The sequence below is a fragment of the Delphinapterus leucas genome, chromosome 2, assembly GCF_059928025.1.
Source record: "Delphinapterus leucas isolate spDelLeu-1000000601 "Yukka" chromosome 2, BTC_Dleu_Yukka2, whole genome shotgun sequence".
Lineage (NCBI taxonomy): Eukaryota > Metazoa > Chordata > Mammalia > Artiodactyla > Monodontidae > Delphinapterus > Delphinapterus leucas.
In genome coordinates, this window is record NC_143130.1 from 149,097,244 (window position 1) to 149,119,071 (window position 21,828).

General features: G+C 39.1%; 1 protein-coding gene across 5 annotated transcripts in view; it reads left to right on the forward strand.

Annotated features, from left to right (window-relative positions):
- SLC39A9 (solute carrier family 39 member 9) overlaps positions 1-21,828 on the forward strand; it is a 49,131-nt gene that overhangs the window by 2,784 nt on the left and 24,519 nt on the right. For 3 of the 5 annotated variants that reach the window (XM_022570270.3, XM_030763395.2, XM_022570268.3), the window contains exon 2: positions 17,353-17,461. In XM_022570270.3, the coding sequence (XP_022425978.1) occupies positions 17,353-17,461 (109 nt within the window). Of the gene's footprint in view, positions 1-17,352; positions 17,462-20,459; positions 20,481-21,828 lie in introns of all 5 variants that reach the window. The other 2 variants (XM_030763394.2, XM_022570267.3) reach the window with 1 other exon arrangement.

The following is a 21,828-nucleotide window of genomic DNA, read 5'->3' on the forward strand; positions in this document are numbered from 1 at the left end:
GCCTGCCCAGTCCTTTGTGAACCTGCCATCTCTCCTCTGGCATAAATCATATTTTCTTATAACTACAGTAGAATTGAGTTGATATTATTAGAGCTGACATTTGTGAAGTTTAAGTTGGTTTGTATATTTAAAAACTTATTGAGATAACATTTATCAAGAATTATAATTAATTCAAATGAAGAACTGATAGAACTTTTTATTTCTATAAAATTCTTAGACCTTTTCCGGTTTCAGTATTTTCTCAAACTGTCTTGAGTGATTTTTGCAATATGCAGGTATACGCTATCTTCTTTTCTCACTGAAGGAAATGTGTACGTGAGTGGTGTAATTAACTAGGCTATTAATAAGGATAATTAGTATGATATGTCACTTACGGCTTTCTAAATGGATGATCGAATGGTCTTTTTCCATATGCAGGTCTTGAAATGCTATAAGTCATCATTCATAATATCTGTTCATTATTACAGCAGTAACTGCATTTTGAGCTGTTAGGACAAAAATTAAAGTTATGTGTAACTTAGTTAAAGACATTTTAGAATTCAACTGGTGATTTTTATCTCCTAGGAGTTAGCATTTTTCTCTAGACAAATTATACTATTATTATAGATCAATGTATTGTGAAACTAGTGAGATGATAAATGTGTAAAAAATAAACTTCAGGGCTTCCCTGGTGGCGCAGTGCTTGAGAGTCTGCCTGCCGATGCAGGGAACACGGGTTCGTGCCCCGGTCTGGGAAGATCCCACATGCCGCGGAGCGGCTGGGCCCGTGAGCCATGGCCGCTGAGCCTGCGCGTCCGGAGCCTGTGCTCCACAATGGGAGAGGCCACAACAGTGAGAGGCCCGTGTACAGCAAAAATAAAATAAAATAAAATAAACTTCATTCATGGAGACTAGGAAGCACAGTTTATACGCTCAGAGAATAGCTCCCCTAACTCCTACATTGGCTAAACAACTTTTCTTTTTAAGGAAGTCTAGCTTTTCTTGGGGACTGGAGTTATTATAAATAAAAGGACCAATAAACCTAATTTATTTCGCAGTTCACTTTCATTTATATGAAAAGATACGCTTTTTATTCATGTTCTTAATCTGTCTGCTGCTTTGTCATTCCAAACTTTTTTCTTCAGAATTTCTCAGAGCAGGAATAAAAGATCAATAAAGCCATTAATTATGGCAGGATTAGTATTTAGAAATGAGTTGAAATCAAGTAGTCTGAAATTGCCGTAGCAGTGGTGTCTAGCTGCCATATCTGACCGTCAAGAGGTTTGTGTGGCATTGATTTTTTTGGTCACTTTCTCCACTACCTTGCCCCCCAACCAACTTTCTTGATGCTTTTGTAACTTCCTTATGCCTAAGTGACTTCTGAAACAAAGGAACAAAATCTCTGATTCTCAAATGCATTTATAAGTGACTGATAATCACGATGCTTTCTTCTTTAGCATATGGGCAGGAGAAAAATTAAACTTGTAAAGGCAGCCAAAACATGCTTTACACAAATGAGGTTTGGTCGGATGAAAGAGTTGGACGCACTAGTGTAGTCCTCTATTGTGTTTTAAGATTCAGTTGTTAATGAGCAGTTTTCTTTGACTCTAAATGAAAATGCTACATAAGTAGGTTGAGAGCCTGCAACTTAACATTACCTAGGATAAACCCAGCTTATCAGGTGCTCTGATTGAGGAATGAAGTTCGGATATAAATGATGGCCAGAGTGAGATTTTATATTGATGGTCTGGGGATTGTCATTTACCTGAGCATGTCTCCTTTTTGTCATAGAGCTGGGAAAGCAAAGTGTTTGCACCAGAGCTCTAGGGCAGCAGTCCTCAAATTCTCTGGTGCATGCCAGTTTTTGTTTAACTTCCATTCCATTGCAGAGCAATATACTTGTGGAAATGAAATACTAAGAAAATGAAGTGGAAAAAAGGCATACAGGGCTTCCCTGGTGGCGCAGTGGTTAAGAATCTGCCTGCCAATGCAGGGGACACGGGTTCGAGCCCTGATCCGGGAAGATCTCACACTCCCAGAGCAGCTAAGCCTGTGCGCCACTACTGAGCCCGCGTGCCACAACTACTAAAGTCCGCACGCCTAGAGCCCGTGCTCCGTAGCAAGAGAAGCCACTGCAATGAGAAGCCCATGCAGCACAGCAAAGAGTAGCCCCGGCTCGCCGCAACTAGAGAAAGCCCACGCGCAGCAACGAAGACCTAACACAGCCAAAAATAAAACAAATAATTTTTAAAAAAAAAGCATACAAAATACAAGCCCAAATGCAGTATTGTGAGATTTAACAGACATACAATTACTCCTATAACTGTAAATATCATATTGCTATAAAACTTTTTGAAGGCTTTCTCTCATTTCGTACTTTTCTTGTTACAGGCCAGTTTGGATTATAATGCCACATTTTTCATGTGTTGAAGCAGTTTAGATCCATAGATATGCAGATGAAAGTAGTGCTATTCTTACTTCAGTAAAGTTTTTAAGGTAATTAGTAATGCACTCATTTCAAAAGGAACTGTCTGAGACGGGTGGTGTCGGTCAAAATCAGTGTCACTGCTTGAGCAAAGCTGTGTAACATCCAGCTCTTCTCTTACATGACTTCATAGGATTGTTGTGAGGATGTAAGGAAATAACGAGCACAGGGCTTAGCACTGTATCTAGAACATAATAAGAACTTTAAAAAACACTGAGGATTATTCTCAGTACTAATTGTAAAAACTTTTTTAAGATTTTCATTTTTATAACTTTGTTCTAAATTATAATTTTTAAACCTTTTATTTTGGAGCAGTCTTCTATTAAGGGGTAAACTCCCCCCACCCCCAAATCACGAAACTCCTCAGCAATTTGGCATCCAAAAAGTCTTGTTTAGCGGTTGGCATTCCTGTTCACCATGAATGTTTCATTTGGAGAGGCCAGGGCGTTTCCTTTGGTCTCCCTGCTTTATAGTATTTTTCTTAGTAGTTAACTTTCTCTTCTTCATTATACTTATTCTCAGTTTAAGCTTTGTTTTGTTTTTCATGTGTTAAAGTTTTTATTTTGTGTCTAATGATAATAACTGACTCATTCATAATAAATCTCTTTGGCTCTTTGAGTTACCACCAAATCAAAGGTTTGTGTCTAAAGAACGAATTTGTTCAGTATGTTTTTTCTCTGACAATTGATTATTTTTAAAATAGATTTGACAAAGTTTCATTTTTAAGGACTTTTTGCAGTTTCTGGTGTATTAACCTTTTATTCTTTTATGGTAATACAATAGATTTTACAATTGTTTGGAATTTCATTTCTAAATTTTAGACTTTTGAAACTTTGAATTCTCTGTAGTTTATCCATATCTGGAAAGCAATCAGTAACTTTGTCTTCCCTCAGATTATTGTCTTATAATGTTATTGTCTCATAAGTATCTTTGCTTGATAAAGCTAAGTTTGAATCAAAGTCTAGGTGCAATCTGATTCAATATTATTTTCCTGAAAAAGTTATATGGATAAACATCATTGAAATTTATCTGCATAATAATATTAATAATAGTTAATGCATATTGAGCTCCTTCTATGTACCAGGCAATGATGTGCATTATCTTGTTTAATCCTCAGGATGAGACTATGAGATAGATACTCAGGCTTGAAGACATCACATACCTGGTAGAGGTGGGATTTGAACTAAGTCAGTTTGATTACCAGTCCAAAGCACTTGACCATTAGATGATATTTTCTTTCCTAATGAACATTGTAAAGAAGGAATGAAAATATTATGGATCTAAATCAGCACCTTTAGCTCCCCCAACTAGGAATATCTTGCATCACTAACATTTTACCTTCCAGAGTATATCTCATGCCTTGTGCTTACTCAGTGTAGCAGAATTAAAACTACTGAGGTAGACAATCTCTGAATACCATTGAAACCTATAAGAAAGACTGAATATGTCTCAGATGCCCTTTAAATTAGCACCTGCCAAATTGGAATCTGAAGCAGTTCTCATTTTAAACTGTTCAAGATTAACTTCACACTCGATATCTTCATAGTTTAGTCATTCTAAATTGTGCTCTTCAAGAATTGACATCCTTTTTGAGGGAAGAGGACCTGAACTGGATTCAGAATGCTTCTGTATGACAGTCTTAACCTCTCCTCTCATTGAAGAATTTAGATGTGAGACTTTGTTGAATGACAGTGAAGTTTAAGAGCCTCTGTAGCTCAGTTTGGAATTCCAAGTAATAAGTAGTAATGCTAACCATGAGTATAGGTATTTCTTAAAACTTATGATGGAATTATAAAAATCTCAATTCTCCTTTAATACTAATATTCAGTGTCTAACTTCATTGCAATAGAAGCAGGTATTAGTTGGTCTGCAAAGTCCTCTGCCCTGATTATATGGATTTTTAAGGGACAGAGTCTTGGGGTTAACTACTAGATAATTACATTAAACAATCGATTGTGAACCCTGTATTTATCTGGAGGTCAATTTTCTATTAACCAAAAAATTACACCCTAGCTTCTGCACCTTGTTGTATTAATTAATTAATTAATTAATTAATTCTTTATGCATTTGACAAAGGCAAGTTGGGGAAAGAAGACAGGTGCTAAAAGCAAAAGGTGAAACAATGAAATAGGTTTTATAGAGAAGCAGTTTAGCATGGTGCTTAAGAGTATAGATTCTGGAGCTAGACTGTGTAGGTTCAGATCATGGCTCTGCCATTTGCTGGCTTTGTGAGCCTGGACAAATTACTTGCACTTTCGCTGCCTCTGTTGTACAAAGTGGGGATAATAGAAGTATCTACCTTATAGGATTATTGTGAGGATTAAATGAGTTAATATACGTAAGGTGATTATAATTGAACGTGCCTGGCTTAGTAAGTACTTAGTGAATATTATTATTAATAGAGGTGAAGGAAAAGAATATTGATAGCACCTCTGTTATGCAGAACTTGTCCATCCAGAAGCCTCAGCAATCTAAAGGACCAGAAAAGTCTCTGATTAGCTAAATAGATAGCCTTAAGAGCAAGCACTTTACTTGCTGTCTACTGTTCTTGGCTCTCACTTGGCTCCTGTGTATCTTTTTATGTAATTTTAGTAAGCTGGTGTGCCAGTTATCGATTTATTGCCTCTCAGCTCCAAATTCACTCTTCATTAGCTACGCTGCAAAAATGGATGTGGGCCCTTTAAATATTTTTCCTTTGCCAGCTGGCACAATGTTAAGCTTTGTCAGTAGAGGATGCTGGAGAGAAGTTGTAAGGAGAAGGGGTTTTCCCTCTTGGTTCTGGCATGCTTGCTCAGCAGGCCTCCTAGGTGACAGCCTCACCAATGTCCAGCTTCTGCACTGCAGGTGGCTTTCAAAGCCCCAGACTCCTGCTGAGCACACAGCTTCTCCAGCACCCAGCAGTCAGGAGTTCCCACTGGCAACCCCGTCTTGAGTGGTTTTATAGGAGAGTCTCTCTGGTGAGACACTTTCCCATGAACAGTTTTCCCAACACCCTAGAGTACAGATTTCCAGTGAGTTAACACCAGTGTGGCACCACAGAAACTTCTCTACTTGTGATATTGTGATTTATAATAAGAAGTATGTATTTGCTTTTCCTGGCACAGAGTTCCTAAAACCCTTGGAATTTCCTAAATGATAAGAGCCATAAAGGTGTCTTATTATGTGAATGAGGTGACTTTTGGAAAGCCACTAGGTAACCTAAGGATGGGGGCTTGTCACCTGGAGAACCAACCACATGATTCCAAGGGTTGGAACTTAACAGTCCCACCAGGGAGGGGAAAGGGGATGGAGGTTGAATGAATCGTCAGTGGCCAGTGATTTAATCAATCATGCCTATGTAATGAAGCCTCCATAAAACCCCAAAGGATAGGGTTTGGAGAGCTGGTTCGGTGAACACATGGAAGGTGCTAGGAGAGTTGCATGCCCAGAGAGCATGGAAGCTCCGTGACCTTTCCCCATACCTTGCCTATGAATCTCTTATATCTGGCTGTTCTTGAGTTGTATTCTTTTATAATAAACAGGTAATCTAGTAGGTAAAATGTTTTTCCGAGTTCTGTGAGCTACTCTAGCCAATTAATTGAACCCAAGGAACCTCTGACCTATAGCTAGTTGGTCAGAAGCACTGGTAACAACCTGGACTTGGAACTGGCATCTGAAATGGCAGGGGGCCAGTCTTGTAGGACCTGATGCTATTTCCGGGTAGTGTTACAATTGAACTGAATTGTGGGACACCCTACTGGTGTCCAAGCATTGCTTGGTCTAGGGAAACCCCACCACCACACATATACCTCGGAATTGGTCCCAGACCTTTTACTGCTGTTCATTGAGCCCCAGCCATGCCCTCTCCAGCAGAGTTTGGATCTCAACCCTTATGAGACCTCTTCTTTGAGCAAATCTTATTTTGGTCCTAGGTAGTCACTGCTCCTTTTAGCTGCAGTTCTTATGTTCTTCAGAGTTCTTTCTTACTGGTTAATTTCTCATTATTCCAGCCCCCCCCCCTTTTTTTTTTTTTTTGCGGTACGTGGGCCTCTCACTGCTGTGGCCTTTCCCGTTGCGGAGCACAGCCTCCGGGCACGCAGGCTCAGCGGCCATGGCTCACGGGCCTAGACGCTCCGCGGCATGTGGGATCTTCCCAGACTGGGGCACGAACCTGTGTCCCCTGCATCGATAGACGGACTCTCAACCACTGCACCGCCAGGGATGCCCTCCAGTCCCCTTTTATAATTACTCTTTGTATTAAATTTTTCTGGTTCAAATTACTTTATGATTTCCATTTCTTGATTGAACCCTGACTAATACAGCTAGGTAACGGGTCATAAAATCATATAAGTATTGAGGCTGAGCAGTGAATCAGGCCTGGAGGAAGATAAAATGGTCCAAGTGTCATGATGTGTGGCATCTAACCTCCAGTGTCAGTGCCTGGGAGTCTAAGGGAGTCGTGAGAACTGTGGTCAACTGTGGCACAGAAGAGCATGTGCCATTTGATGACACCAGCCCTGCTGTTGTCAAATCTTCCTACTTTTCAGAAGTTGGAAATCTGGATTCCTATATGAATCTTCTAAATTTTATACTTTGGCTACTAATTCAAATATTATTGCGTCACTGTGTGGGTCAAAAAACCTGTGTTTTGGACTTCCCTGGTGGCGCAGTGATTAAGAATCCGCCTGCCAATGCAGGGGACATGGGTTCGATCCCTAGTCCCGGAAGATCCCACGTGCCACGGAGCAACTAAGCCCGTGTGCCACAACTACTGAGCCTGTGCTCTATGGCGCACGTGCCGCAACTACTGAGCCCATTGCTGCAACTACTGAAGCCCGTGTGCCTAGAGCCCGTGCTCTGCAACAAGAGAAGCCACCGCAATGAGAAGCCTGCGCACTGCAGTGAAGAGTAGCCCCCCGCTCGCTGCAAGTAGAGAAAGCCTGCATGCAGTAACAAAAACCCAACACAGCCAAAAACGAAACAAAACAAAACCAAAAAAACCCCTATGTTTTGAACTGCCAGTCTCAATCCTCTGGGCTGGACTGTCTGATTTCTAAGCTCTCTGTAAAGTAGAAAGAGCAAACTAGAAGGGGTGGGGCAACAAGTAGAGGAAATAAGTCACAGCACGACAACAAGGGGGGGAGACTGAAAAACATTTCAAATTACTACAAAACCTAAGTGTTTTGTAGTAATTTGAAGTGTTACTACGTGTTTAGAACCACTTGGTAAAGGGGAAAACATCTCTACGTGCATATTAAGGGCACTGTGCTCTCTAAGCCCACCGCAGTATAATAGTTAATAATAACAGTAGCTACAGTATCAACTCATGTGTCAAGTTCTGCACTGATTTTACAGTAACCTTGAAAGGGAAGAATTCTTATCCTGTTTATAGATGAGGAAACTGAGCCTCAGGGTTTACTAAGTTCAAAGCCACTGTTTATATAGCCTCTAATTAAATGAACAAAAAAAATTTTTTTAAGCCTGGCTATATAATAGGGATTCTTTGTGGCAAATTTAAAAAATATGATAATGTGTAAAAAGAAAATAAAATCATCCATTATCCCACTGTCCAGTGAGAATCACCAGTAACATTTTTGTTTCTTTTCATTCTTTTTTTTTTCTATTTGTTTGCATTTTTAATATGGTTGATTATGTGGTATATGTATAAATTTACATTTCCCCTTCTTTTACCTGGTAATTATAAACATTTTCCTTTATTATTAAAATCATGTTCTACGCACTTTTTTGGGGCGGGGGGCATGCTGCGCGGCTTGTGGGATCCAGGGATTGAACCTGGGCCCTTGGCAGTGAAAGTGCCAAGTCCTAACCACTGGACCACCACGGAATTCCCTATAGGCACTTTTTTTTTTTTTTTGGCTGTATTGGGTCTTCGTTGCTGCGTGCAGGCTTTCTCTAGTTGCCGCAAGTGGGGGCTACTCTTAGTTGGGGTGCGCAGGCTTCTCATTGCGGTGGCTTCTCTGTTGTGGAACGCAGGATCTAGGCGCGGTGGGCTTCAGTAGTTGTGACACGTGGGCTCAGTAGTTGTGGCTCGCGGGCTGTAGGGCACAGGCTCCATAGTTGTGGCGCATGGGCTTCGTTGCTCCACGGCATGTGGGATCTTCCCGGACCAGGGCTCGAACCTGTGTCCCCTGCCTTGGCAGGCAGATTCTTAACCACTGCGCCACCAGGGAAGTCCCCTACAGGCACTTTTTAATGTCTTCATTACGTTCAGTTATTTTACATACAGAAATTCTTATTATGCATTTAATTTGTTTTCAAGTTTTTGCTATGATAATAGTGTTGAATGAATATTTTTGTGTCTAAAGCTATGACCATATTTCAGATTATTTCTTCAGGGGTAGAATGACAGGATTAAAGAGCATAAACATCTTCAAGAAGGTTCTCAATCTATATTACCAGTTTTTTTAAATGCATTTTTTTTCAACAAATGCAAATGACACTGTGTTCTCACAAACACTGAGTACTATCGTTTTTAATTTTTAAAACTTTGCTAAAAAAAAAAAACTTTGCTAATTCGATAGAGAAAATGTAGTTTATTATTTTAATTTTCTCAGTTCAAACTTCTTATGTATTAATAATATAATATTTCATTGCCAGTGTTTTCCCAGGTCTTTCCCATGCATCAGTGGGTTTTTGTTTGTTTTTGTAGTCACATCGAACAATCTTATGGGATTTCCTTTTATTTTTAGAAAGGATTCATACAAAAAGACAAGTTAGTCTTGTTTTCCAAGATTGAAGGAAGTGGCATCAATAAAGTATTGCTTGTTCTTACCTCTATGTCAAATGAATTAGGAAAGGGGAAGCCTGTATGCCACTGGCATAATGGCAACTGTGGTAGCATTGTTCACTTGAACTTCTGTCCAAGTATCTGGGTTTTGTTTTGTGATTCTTGTGGAGGAGGGGCTTAGAAGCATTTACTGCATGCTACTGATGAGGCTGAAGATAAGTAGTAATACAACTGCTCTGTGCTAAATGTGCTAACATCATACTCCTACATGATCGCGGTAGTAGTGGCAGCCCGAAGGATATTGAACTTGCTCAGTATCACAGAGCCACTACTTAGAGGCAGGAAGCTTTTTGGCATCTTGCCTCAGTTGTAAGGACTTGAAGAATCGAGTTCATATTTGAGTTTTCTTCGTTATCTGTTACTGACACTTAGCAGCAGATAATGTAGTAGTTAAATTGACATTAGGAAGTATCTCCTTGAAGCAGGCTTATTTGTAAGAATATGGAGAAAGAAAGCCTTTGTTGCTTGAACAAGAGTTACTTTGTGCCCTATGATATTTCATCTCTTCAGTGCCTGGAGCTTTGAAGGAATCAGTCTCATAACATGAGATGCATCTTTGATTTTTTAGGAGACTATAGTTGATGCTTTCAGAACTAACATGAACATGGTATAAGGGAGATTGAAATAAACAATCTTCGGTATTAAAAGCTTTTAAAATTATCAGCATGTGCTTAGTTGAACCAAACAATTTATTGACTGTTTCTATGAGCAAGGAAAGAAAAACCATTTAACTACCTTGGTGTCTGCCAAGAAAACTGAACTGACTTCAAAGCTTTGCACTGCACTGATAGCTAATGGCATTGAATACAAACTGTTGTTTTAATGAATACTTCTGGTCAATCGTTTGGCTTAGTCAGGCTACAGATGTGAAATTGTAAAATGAGATATCATAAAATGAATGACATCGCACAGTTCATGCCTCTCTTGAGCAAATATTTCATTTCTCCACCAGAAACTATTGCTTTGGGAACTCTTTTCATCTTGGACCAACACTTGGAATTTGTAGTTCTTCATTTAAATACACCCTTTTAGTGATTTACCATAAGCAAAGGAGGGAACCATAAGCAAAATGTCAGCATTTTAACTTTGACATGTACATAGTTTTGAGATTAAATAGCAAGTTGTGAAGTTGTGTGAAAGAATACAGCTGTACAAATAAGCCACATGGATGGAGCCACATCTCAAGTGCTTGAAATAAATAAGATTGAGTCTAAAATGATTTAGGTAGTTAAAAAAAATTTTTTAAGAAAAATTGAAACTATAACCCTTGACAATTATGCCTGTTTTTTGACTATTGATTTTTTTTTCATCACAAGTGTTGCCTCTATAATTAGGTTGCTGTAAGAAAGTTAGTACACATTTATCGAGCTGATGAAAGTTATGTAGAATAAATAATCTTTATATCGCTTTGCTGAAGATTGATTGAAACAGTGCTGAAGATTGAAACAAGGTTTTGAGCTCCTTGGAAATAAAACAGTTGTCATTTAAGGTATTTGCATGAATGAGACAGATGACAGCATTGCCTCACATTTACTATGATGGAATCCTATTATGGTTCTTCATTATATGTACTTTAATACCCCTTGAGCCAAAGGATAAATTCTGAATCAAATAACCACTGAAAATTCTAGATATGGTTATGCTTTTAAGGGACTTTTTCCCTTAAAAGGCCTATTTCCTAGCACAAGTATTCTAAAGAGGTTCCAGTGCATTCATATATTTGTTGATATTAAAGGCCGGTGGAGTGGCAGGTACCAAGTCCCCAGTGCCTTGCATGATGCTGGGCATTTAATTCATTCTCTTAGTATATATTTAGGGGAGAATCTGTTATGTGCCAGATACTGTTCTATAAACTGAGTATTCAGCAGGAAATTAAAAACAAAAGTTTCTGCCTTCATAGAACTTAAAGTTTTGGGGTAAGGAGTTCCAGGAACAAACATAGGTTTGTTCAATTTAGTTAACTTAGTTAAACATAGGAAGTTTAACTTCATTTGGTAAATAAATGTGCTTTAATTTCAAAATAGACTGAAAACATAATACAGTAATTTTAGCTCACACTGCCTTTCCTCAGAGGAAATATTACAAAGCTAGATGATTTACTGAAGTTTACCTCAGTGATCTCTTTTTTACAAATTCTCAAATTCTTTTTTTTCTGACTTTTTTTATGGTATTGTAATACAGATCTCATGCTTACACTGTTGTAGACCAGGGTTTTCCGGGCTTTTGGATTTCACGGGTCAGTAATATATTTGAAATTCAGGAGAATTGATAAAGGATTGCCTGCTTTAATTTTGCAAGTAAGGACACTAAAAAACAAAAACTATTGTCACCATCATTTCTTAAAAGAAAGGACATTTTAACATAAAAGAGTATGTAGGACATAATCTTAGAATAAAGAATAGTCCTCTACATTGAAGAAATACAATGTTATGAAAAACTCATTACATTGTCCTTATTTCTCATTTTGCCATAGACTTTTAGAAAATGTCAACAGAGAACAATTATAACTAATTGTAATTTTAGTTTTCCTCTCGATGTTGCTAAGGGGTTTTTCTGACACACTATTTAAAGAGGTTGTGTGATTGGATTTTATCTTTTTTTTTAGAGGTAAATTTTATGTAATGGATTTATGTCTCGTGCCATATGAGGGACATTGTCTTGGAATGCACAGGGCAGCAGAGTGCGATGTCAAATCTGATCATGCCTCTACACTGACTAGCCTAGCTGTGTGATCTTGGGCAAATCATCCCTCATTTTTGGCTTTTGATTCTCCATCTTCATAGAGCGAGGATCATTTCTTAAATTTCTTCCAGTTCTTAAACTTGGATTCCATGTTGATAACTTTGGTAGCTAGTATCACACTTTCAAAAGTAGGTGTCTAAAGATTAATAAAAATTTTTACTGTCTTTCTAAAAATTTGGACCAGGCTCCCGTTCACATTCCTTCAGCTGAGAGCATTTAATTGTTCATACATGATTAACAAAGAAGTGTAATTTCATGACTATGTACTTTAAAGATTTACCATAATTTTTTTGTAATGATATTAGCTACACATGGAGATTTGACTGTTTTCTAGCTTGGGCCTTTGGGAAATTCTTATAAAATCTGTTGTGATAGATAATGTTCAGAAATCTGGTCCATGTAAATACGTGAATGGAATTATAAGTAATTTCATCTTAGAAACAATGTCTAAAAATATTAGATTATTTTAAATTACTTAAAATTTAAAAGACAGCATTTTAGGAGAATTATTTTTTACTTTCTTTATAGATTTGAAGCTTTTGTTTTTTATGTAGTGTCCATAGTTATTCTGGATGGTATGTATCCCTCAGTTCTCTTAAATGGTACTGTTTCAGCACCTTAATTTTGTGGTATGCAAGCCTCAAAAACTCTTCTGCTCCTGCTTGTAAAACTTGTCTCAATCTAGTGCTTCATGTGACTCCAGTGTAGAATATAATGAAGCACCTGGTAAGTGCCTTGTGAATTTGTGGATTGATCCACAATTGTAAGCACCACTGGTTTCTGCATGCAGTTATTTACATAAAATTCTGGTGAATGATTTTTAAGGACTATCTGAATGACAAATTAGATTAAGAAAAAAAGAATTTTTTTTTCGGCCGCAGCACTTAGCTTGCAGGATCTCAGTTCCCCAACCAGGGATTGAACCCAGGCCATGGCAGTGAAAGCCCAGAATCCTAACCACTAGGCCACCAGGGAATTCCCCAAGAAAACATTTTGAAAGTGGTTTTTGGTATTCTCCATAGACCTCTGACCTTGGTTTCGAAAAACTGCCATGAAGACGCCTTGTTAAAATTGAGTAGTTCTGAAATGAATCCTTTCAGAGGTCCTGGCTGAGTAAATTACTCTCCAGATAATTTTATAGAGTAAAAGGTACAAATCTTAATACAGTTTGCTAAAATGTGACAAATGTATATAAATGTAACTCACATCCCAATCAAGATTTAGAACACTTCCATCATCCTAAAAAAATAACCTGGTGCCATTTTCCAGTTAGTCTTTTCTGCCACTGTGTGGCAGAAGCAGCCTGCCAGAAGCAGCCGCTGTTCTGATTTCTATTGCCACAGATAGTTTGGCCTGCTTTTAAACTTCATGTAAATGGACTCAGTACATGCTCTCTTTGTGTAAGGCCTTTCAAACGCTGGGGTGATGTTTTTGAGATTCACGTTGCTGTATGAAGCAGTCATTTTTTCCTTTTTGTTACTGATTAGCGTTCCATTGTGTAAGTGTACCACAGTTTGTTTATCCATTCTGCTATTGCTGTACATCTGATTCAGATTCTGGCTATTATGGATAAAGCTTCTGTGAACATTCTTATACAAATTTTGGTGGGGACATATGCTTTCATTTCTCTTGGTAAATACCCCAAAGTGGAATTGCTGGTTTAACCTTATAGGAGATGACCAGTTTTCCAAAGTGGTTGTACCATTTTATGCTCTCACCAACAATGTATGAGAGTTCCAGTTGCTCTATATCCTTGCCATCATTTAGTGTTGTCAGTCTTTTTAATTTTAGCCGTTCTAGTGGGTGTGAAGAGGTATCTCACTGTAGTTTAAATTTGCACTTTCATGATGCTTAAATGATGTTGAGCACCTTTTCATGGGCTTTCAGGCCATTCATATATCTTTTGTGAAGTATCTGTTCAGTGTTTTACCTGTTTTTATTTTTTAATTTTAATTTTGTCTCTTATTGAGTTGTATTCATTCTTTATATTTCAAATACAAGCGCTTTGTCAGTGTCTTAGGTTGGGTTCCCCAGAAAACAGACTCTGAGAAGATTTGCATGCAGGAAGTTTATTGGGGAGTGCTCTTGGGAGTAACACCTGTAACTGGGTTATAGGTGTAACTTGGATTACTGGTAACCCAAGTAATTCTTGAGGGCAATTAGCTCTTTCTCTTTTCGGTACATACATCTCTTTCCTCTCTTCTCATCTTCCCTTAATTTGCAAATCTGGGGTATCTTTCATTTCCATTTCCCAGAGTAGAGCATAGTCAAAATGCTCACAGTACAATCTTCTTTCCTAGTAATTTATTCATCAGTTTGAATTGTGGAGTTCTGAAACCAAGGCCTTCAAATGAAATGGTATGCTCAGTCCAGTTCAGTTTTACCCTCATTTTTGTCCTTCCTGAGCAGTAAAACTTGACATTCATGATTTTTTTTAAACAAAGGTGACTTTTATGAATTGTTTAGAGAGAATGATGAAAAGACTAATTACCGTGTCACCTTCTACACAGAATAGAGCTGTTTTTCCATCTTGTGTTCTCCATGCTCTGACAGTTTGTCTCGAATGCTGTGATTAGCAGTACTTCGGTGAGTTTAGTGACTTGGAAAAGACAAAGACTCTTAGAATAGCTCAGTATTGAGCATTAAAATAGTAACACCAGTTGTCTGGTGTCATTTTTCCAAAATGCTTCGGCCGCTTTCTCCTTTTGACTCCTCTATCTTCACAAGACATGTAGAAATATTATTTTACAGAAGAAAAGTTGAGGGACTTCCCCAGTGGCGCAGTGGTTAAGAATCCGCCTGTCAATGCAGAGGACACGGGTTCAAGCCCTGGTTCAGGGAGATCCCACATGCCACGGAGTAACTAAGCCTGTGCGCCACAACTACTAAGCCTGCGCTCTAGAGCCAGCAAGCCACAACTACTGAGCCCACGTGCCACAACTACTGAAGCCTGCACACCTAGAGCCCGTGCTCCCCAACAGGAGAAGCCACCGCAATGAGAAGCCCGCGCACCGCAACAAAGAGTAGTCCCTGCTCACTGCAACTAGAGAAAGCCTGCGCACAGCAACGAAGACCCAACACAGCTGAAAAATTAATTGATTAATTAATTAATTAAAAAATAAGAAGAGTTGAGGTGCTAACTTGTTAACTAATTTGAACATGGAGTCAGTTCTGCCTCCCAAGCCAGTGCCCCAACCACTGGATGCATTCAGAACACTCTCAGTTTATAAGTAGTTAATGGCTATCCTGAATGTATGAAGGGGTGACCTGGCCTAGGTGCTAAGGGGATTTCCCTCTTGCTATAGGGCAAGTATTAGCTGGTGCTGACACTGCAACTGTAGTTCCCCCATTTTCAATAGATACACAATAGGTATAGATCCTTTCTTTGTTCCCAAACAAGGAACGGCTAATGTTTCAACCAGCCTTTCAGCTAAAAACCCATTTTCCTGTAGAGGCAGTACTTGTACATATATATTCCCACAGCTTCACAGTTGCAAGTTCAGTAGTATATCAGAACTAATACAACCATTGTTATTTTTGCTAACCTCATGAAAGAAACTAAAACAGAAGAGTTAAGTACATGATATACTATTAAATTGTTAAAACTTTTTCCTAAGCAACATAAATGCCCTCTTGTAGGTTTTTGTTTTTTTTTTTTAATTTCATTTTTGGCTGCGTTGGGTCTTCGTTGCTGTGCACGGGCTTTCTCTAGTTGTGGCGAGCAGGGAGTATTCTTCATTGTGGTGTACGGACTTATTGCGGTGTCTTCTCTTGTTGCGGAGCACAGGCTCTAGGTGCGCGGGCCTCAGTAGCTGTGGCTCACGGGCTTAGTTGCTCCATGGCATGTGAGATCTTCCCGGACCAGGGCTAGAACCTGTGTCCCCTGCGTTGGCAGGCGGATTCCCAACCACTGCGCCACCAGGGAAGTCCACCCTCCTGTAGTTTTAAAGATCATTTTTCATACTGCTAAGACTTCAGGAAGCCATATAGGGTACATCACCGCTTCAAGAAATTTTGAAACTTAATCTTTTATATCTTGTATGTCAGGATACTGTCTCTTAAAGAAATCTGAGTGAAAAGAAAAAACTGGGATTAAGTGGATTAAAACCATAGATCATTTATGGCATTGATTGTGATGATGGTTTCACAGATGTATACTTATTTCCAAACACATAAAGTTGTATGCATTAAATAACTATAACTCTAGTATGTCAGTCTTAGTTAAGCGTTTTTTAAAAAGCTATAGGACATTTAAGCATCAAACTGAGTACGGGGACTTCACTGGTGGTGCAGTGGTTAACAATCTGCCTGCCAATGCAGGGGACATGGGTTCGAGCCCTGGTCCGGGAAGATCCCACATGCCACGGAGCAGCTAAGCCCGTGTGCCACAACTACTGAGCCTGCGCTCTAGAGCCCGCGAGCCACAGCTACTGAGCCCGCGTGCTGCAACTACTGAAGCCCACATGCCTAGAGCCCATGCTCTGCAACAAGAGAAGCCACCGCAATGAGAAGCCCGCACACTGCAACAAAGAGTAGCCCCCACTTGCTGCAACTAGAGAAAGCCTGCATGCTTCAACCAAGACCCAACACAGCAAAAAAATAATAATAATAAATTTAAAAATAAAATTTAAAAAATGTGTTGTAAATTATATATTACACATTATGTTTATAATCTATAAAGTAAAAAATTTGTTAATGTGTAATTTATACTTGTTCTACTTGTATGTATACATTTTCAAAAGGATTATGAGATTATCAATGCATATTGTTGGCCACCAGCTTTTTCCTCATAACAGTACATCATGACTTTCTATATCCATGAATAGACCTGTATCATAATTTTTAATTGCTGAGTCTTGTGCTACTGTGATGAAGTATTAAAGTTTATTAGCTAGTCTCCTTTTGTGGACATTTAGGTTATTTTCAGGTTTGCATTCTTAATATGTGCAGTGGTCATCTTTGCATAGTTCTTTCTTTCTTAGGATAAATTTCTAGAAGTGAAATCGCTGGATCAAAGAACTCACATTTTTGAGGCTTTAAATCTAAATTGCCAAATTGGGGTCCAGGTAGGTTGCAGCAATTCACATTTCTTCCAGCGTTAGACAAGTATGCTCATTTCTCCTTATTGTGGGTAGTAGACAAGTTTTCCCACATCATTGCCAATCTGGTAAACTTAAAAATGGCATCTCCTTGTTTTAATTGGCATTATTATTCATGAAGCTGACGCTTTTTCATGTTCAGTGGCCATTGCAGATTTTGGCCTCACAGGTAAGCAGCTCACAGTCTTCATTGCAGGTACTTCAGAAACTTTACCCCGTTCATTCATCAGTCTTTTCAACAGCTTATGTTTTCTTTCCAGGAGCGACTAAAGCTGGTGACTGTTTTGGGTGCTGGCCTTCTCTGTGGAACTGCCCTTGCTGTCATCGTGCCTGAAGGAGTACATGCACTTTATGAAGATTTTCTTGAGGGTGAGAAAGAGAGACAAGCCTTTGAGATACGTTATTGCTGTGGAGGGCTGAAAGGAGAGGCTTAGTGGTATTTTTTTCTGAACACAGTTCATGTTCGCCATAGAATATATGCCAAAACATATCTTTTGACGCCTTTGACAATAAACACATCAGTAGCAGTTTGTGATTGAATGCCTCAATCCATGAATACCACTTAAGATTTATTTGCAATAATGCATGAATTCTGGGCTTTATAAGTATGACAGTCATTTTTTAATGTCCGTGCAAAAACTTCCAAGATCCTACATGATAATAATTGTATTTTTAGTGTTTTTTTTTTTTTTTTGCGGTACGCGGGCCTCTCACTGCTGTGGCCTCTCCCGTTGCGGAGCACAGGCTCCGGACGCGCAGGCCCAGCGGCCATGGCTCACGGGCCCAGCCGCTCCGCGGCATGTGGGATCTTCCCAGACCGGGGCACGAACCCGTGTCCCCTGCATCGGCAGGCGGACTCTCAACCACTTCGCCACCAGGGAAGCCCCTTTTAGTGTTTTTTAATTGAAAAAAATATATAGATAAACACATTTGGATTAAAGGACCCTTTATAGTAAGCTTTGTAGTGAGGACCTCTGTAGTAAAGGATAACTAAAACATTAAAGAGACCTTTCCTGACAAGCAGAGAACAGTATAGCTGTATAAGAGAAAATGCTGAGCAGTGTCAGCTTGGTTCACTCACCTGTTAAATGATTTGGTCCTTCACACCAGCTGGAAGGCATACTTGATTCAAATTTGTGATTCAGCAAAATCAGATGCCTACTTGTCATGAAACTTCACAGATACCTGTGAAGGACTGAAACCACAAATGTTAAATTGGTGAACTGAATCTTCAAATGCCAAGAGTCTGTTGGACTTTAAGAATAGTGTAAAGAGGTAAACACCTTCCAAATTTCTTACTAGTTATAGTATAATAAATAGTCTTTCAGGTCTCAGTAGAGGAAAAGAACTGTGTCTTTTATCCAGATTGATGATGCTCTTATGCCTAGGGTATGAACATGGGCATAATGGTAAAGAGTGAGGATTGTGGAGATTTTATTGCAAAATAGGACAGAAGCTGAGGATTGGTCAGCCTTAGCGGAAAAAAATAATAAATCAGGAGCCTTAGAGCAGTGGTTTTCACCCTTTTCTGATCATATATTCTATTGGGAAAAGAGATACACACGTGCTATTGTACTGATTTACTCTGTACATTATAAAACACACTCCTTAAGTAGAAAATTTTGGAATATGAGATTTAAAGTCCTTTCATATTCTAGTGGATCATCTTGAATTTTTCTGGATGTGATCATTACTATCCTGATATCCTAGGAAACATTCAGACTATGATTAAATAGACAATTAAAATTTGTTTTGCTCGTCTTTCTGCTAAGAATTGTGGGTGGCAGTTATTTCCTAAACTTGTCTGATAATAAAAGTTCCTTGAGGGAGGGGTGCATTTTTAAAATGTAGTTTCCTGGCCCCCAACCTAGACTACTGAATCAGAATTTCCAGGGAAGGGACCTGGGAATGTCTAATTTTAACAAGTTGTCAAATGATTCTTTTTTTTTTTTTTGCGGTACACGGGCCTCTCACTGCTGTGGCCTCTCCCGTTGCAGAGCACAGGCTCCGGACGCGCAGGCTCAGCGGCCATGGCTCACGGGCCCAGCCGCTCCACGGCACATGGGATCCTCCCGGACCGGGGCACGAACCCGTGTCCCCTGCATCGGCAGGTGGACTCTCAACCACTGCGCCACCAGGGAAGCCCCAAATGATTCTTAATAGACAAGTTTGGGAGTAAGCTTTGTAGTGATAGACAAGTTTGGGAAACAAACTTAATAGACAAGTTTGGGAAACACTGGGGTAGAGGAAAGAACTGCTTCAGGTTTAGTTTTTGTTTGTTTGTTTGTTTTTTAATAACAGTTTATGAGATAATTTACATACCATATTTCAGGTATAGTTTTAAAGTTAAACGTAGCTACTATGTGTTGGGTTGCTTTCCTTTATTTTAATAGTTTTCCTGGTTTTGTCCTAAAATAATTTTGTGGATTCATTTGAAAATGTATGTGCTGTATAAACCTGTTTTTTCAAAAATAAGCGTTCTGGTCTCTTTAACCTTTTCACCATAGATTATTCTTCTGCCCTAAGCCATCATTAAAAAATCTTTTAAGGGACTTCCCTGGCAGTCCAGTGGTTAAGACTCCGTGCTTTCACTGCAGGGCGTGTGGGTTCTATCCCTGGTTGGGGAACTAAGATCCCACAAGCCACCGAGCCTTGCCAAATAAAAGAAAAAAACACTTTAAAAATTATTTTCCCTGGTGGCGCAGTGGTTGAGAGTCCACCTGCTGATGCAGGGGACACGGGTTCGTGCCCCGGTCGGGAAGATCCCACATGCCGCGGAGCGGCTGGGCCCATGAGCCATGGCCGCTGAGCCTGCGCGTCCGGAGCCTGTGCTCCGCAACGGGAAGGGCCACAACAGTGAGAGGCCTGCGTACCGCAAAAAAAAAAAAAAAAATATTATTTTCATTTATATATTTTACACTCACTCTTTTTGGCATGAATGACTGCATTTTGCCAAATGCATAAAGTCAAAATGCAGAACAGTCCCATCACCTTCATCCCCTTTTGTAGTCAAACCTTTCCCCCAACCTTGGGCAACCTCTGATCTCTTCTCTCTCTCTATAGTTTTGCCTTTTCTGAATGTCATATACATGTAATCTTGTAGCCTTTGGGTCTGACTTCTTTCAGTTAGCATAATGAGGTTGAGAGTCATCATGTTGTTCTGTGTATCAGTGGTTTGTACCTTTTTATTTCTGAGTAGTATGCCATTGTTTGGATGAACCATTGTTTGGATGAACCATAGTTTGTTTATTCCTTCACCAGTTGAAAGACATGGGTTTTTTCCAGTGTTGGTGATTATCAGTAAAGTCACTATAAGCATTTGTGTACAGGTCTTTGTGCGAACATGAATTTTTATTTCTTTTGACAGGTGGAATTGCTGGGTTATATGGTAAGTGTGTGTTTACCTTCATAAGAAATTGCCAAACTTGTTTCCAAAGTGCCTGTACCATTTTGCGTTCCCCTCAGTAATGTGTGAGAGTTCCAGTTGACTCCCTTCCCAACACTTGATGTTGTCTATTTTGTTTTAGTTTTTTATTTTAGTCACTCTAATAGGTGGGTAGTGGTATCTCAATGTGGTTTTGATTTGCAGTTTCCTAATGGCAAATGACGTTGAACATCTTTCATGTGCTTGATTGCCATTGCTGTATCTTCTTTGATGGTATCCAATCATTTGTCCATATTTTAAATTGAGTTTTCTTATTATTGAGTTTGGAGAGTTCTTCATGTATTCTGGATACAAGTCCTTTACTGAGATATGTGATTTGCAAATATTTTCTCCTAGTCTGTGGCTTCATTCTCTTAACAGTATCTTTCACAGAGTAGTTTTTAATTTTGATGAAGTGAATTTATCAGTTCTTTCTTTCATGAATTGTGCTTTTGGTGTCATATTTTAAAACCTTTTGCTAAACCCAAGTTCACAAAGATTTTCTCTTTTGTTTTCCTCTAGAAGTTTTATAATTTTAGGTTTTATACTTAGGTCTATGATCCATTTTGAGTTAATTTTGAACACAATGTAAAGGTTCATTTTTAAAAAAAATAAATTTATTTATTTATATTTTTTATTTTTGGCTGCATTGGGTCTTTGTTGCTGCACGCGGGCTTTCTCTAGTTGCGTGAGCGGGGGCTACTCTGTTGCGGTGCATGGGCTTCTCATTGTGGTGGCTTCTCTTATTGAGGAGCATGGGCTCTATCTAGGTGCACGGGCTTCAGCAGTTGTGGCTCATGAGCTCTAGAGCGCACAGGCTCAGTAGTTGTGGCGCACAGGCTTAGTTGCTCTGCAAGCATGTGGGATCTTCCTGGGCCAGGGCTCGAACCCGTGTCCCCTGCATTGGCAGGCAGATTCTTAACTACTGCACCACCAGGGAACTCCTTCATTTTTTGCATATGGATGGATGTCCAATAGTTCCAACACCGTTTGTTGAAAAGACTATCTCTATTGAATTGTCTTTGCACCTTTGTCAAAAATCAATTGACCATGTTTGTGTTGGTCTATTTCTGGATTCTCTGTTCTGTTCCATTGATCTATTTGTCTATCCTTTGCCAATACTACATTTGTCTTCTTGATGACTGTATCTTTATAGCAGATTTTGAAATTAGATTGTGAAGTCCTTCTAGCTTTGTTCTTATTTTTCAAAATTGTTTTGGTTAAACTAGTTCCTTTGCCTTTCTATAAAAATTTAGAGTCAGCTTGTCAGTATCTACAAAAAAAATCATGCTGGGATCCTGATTGATATCAA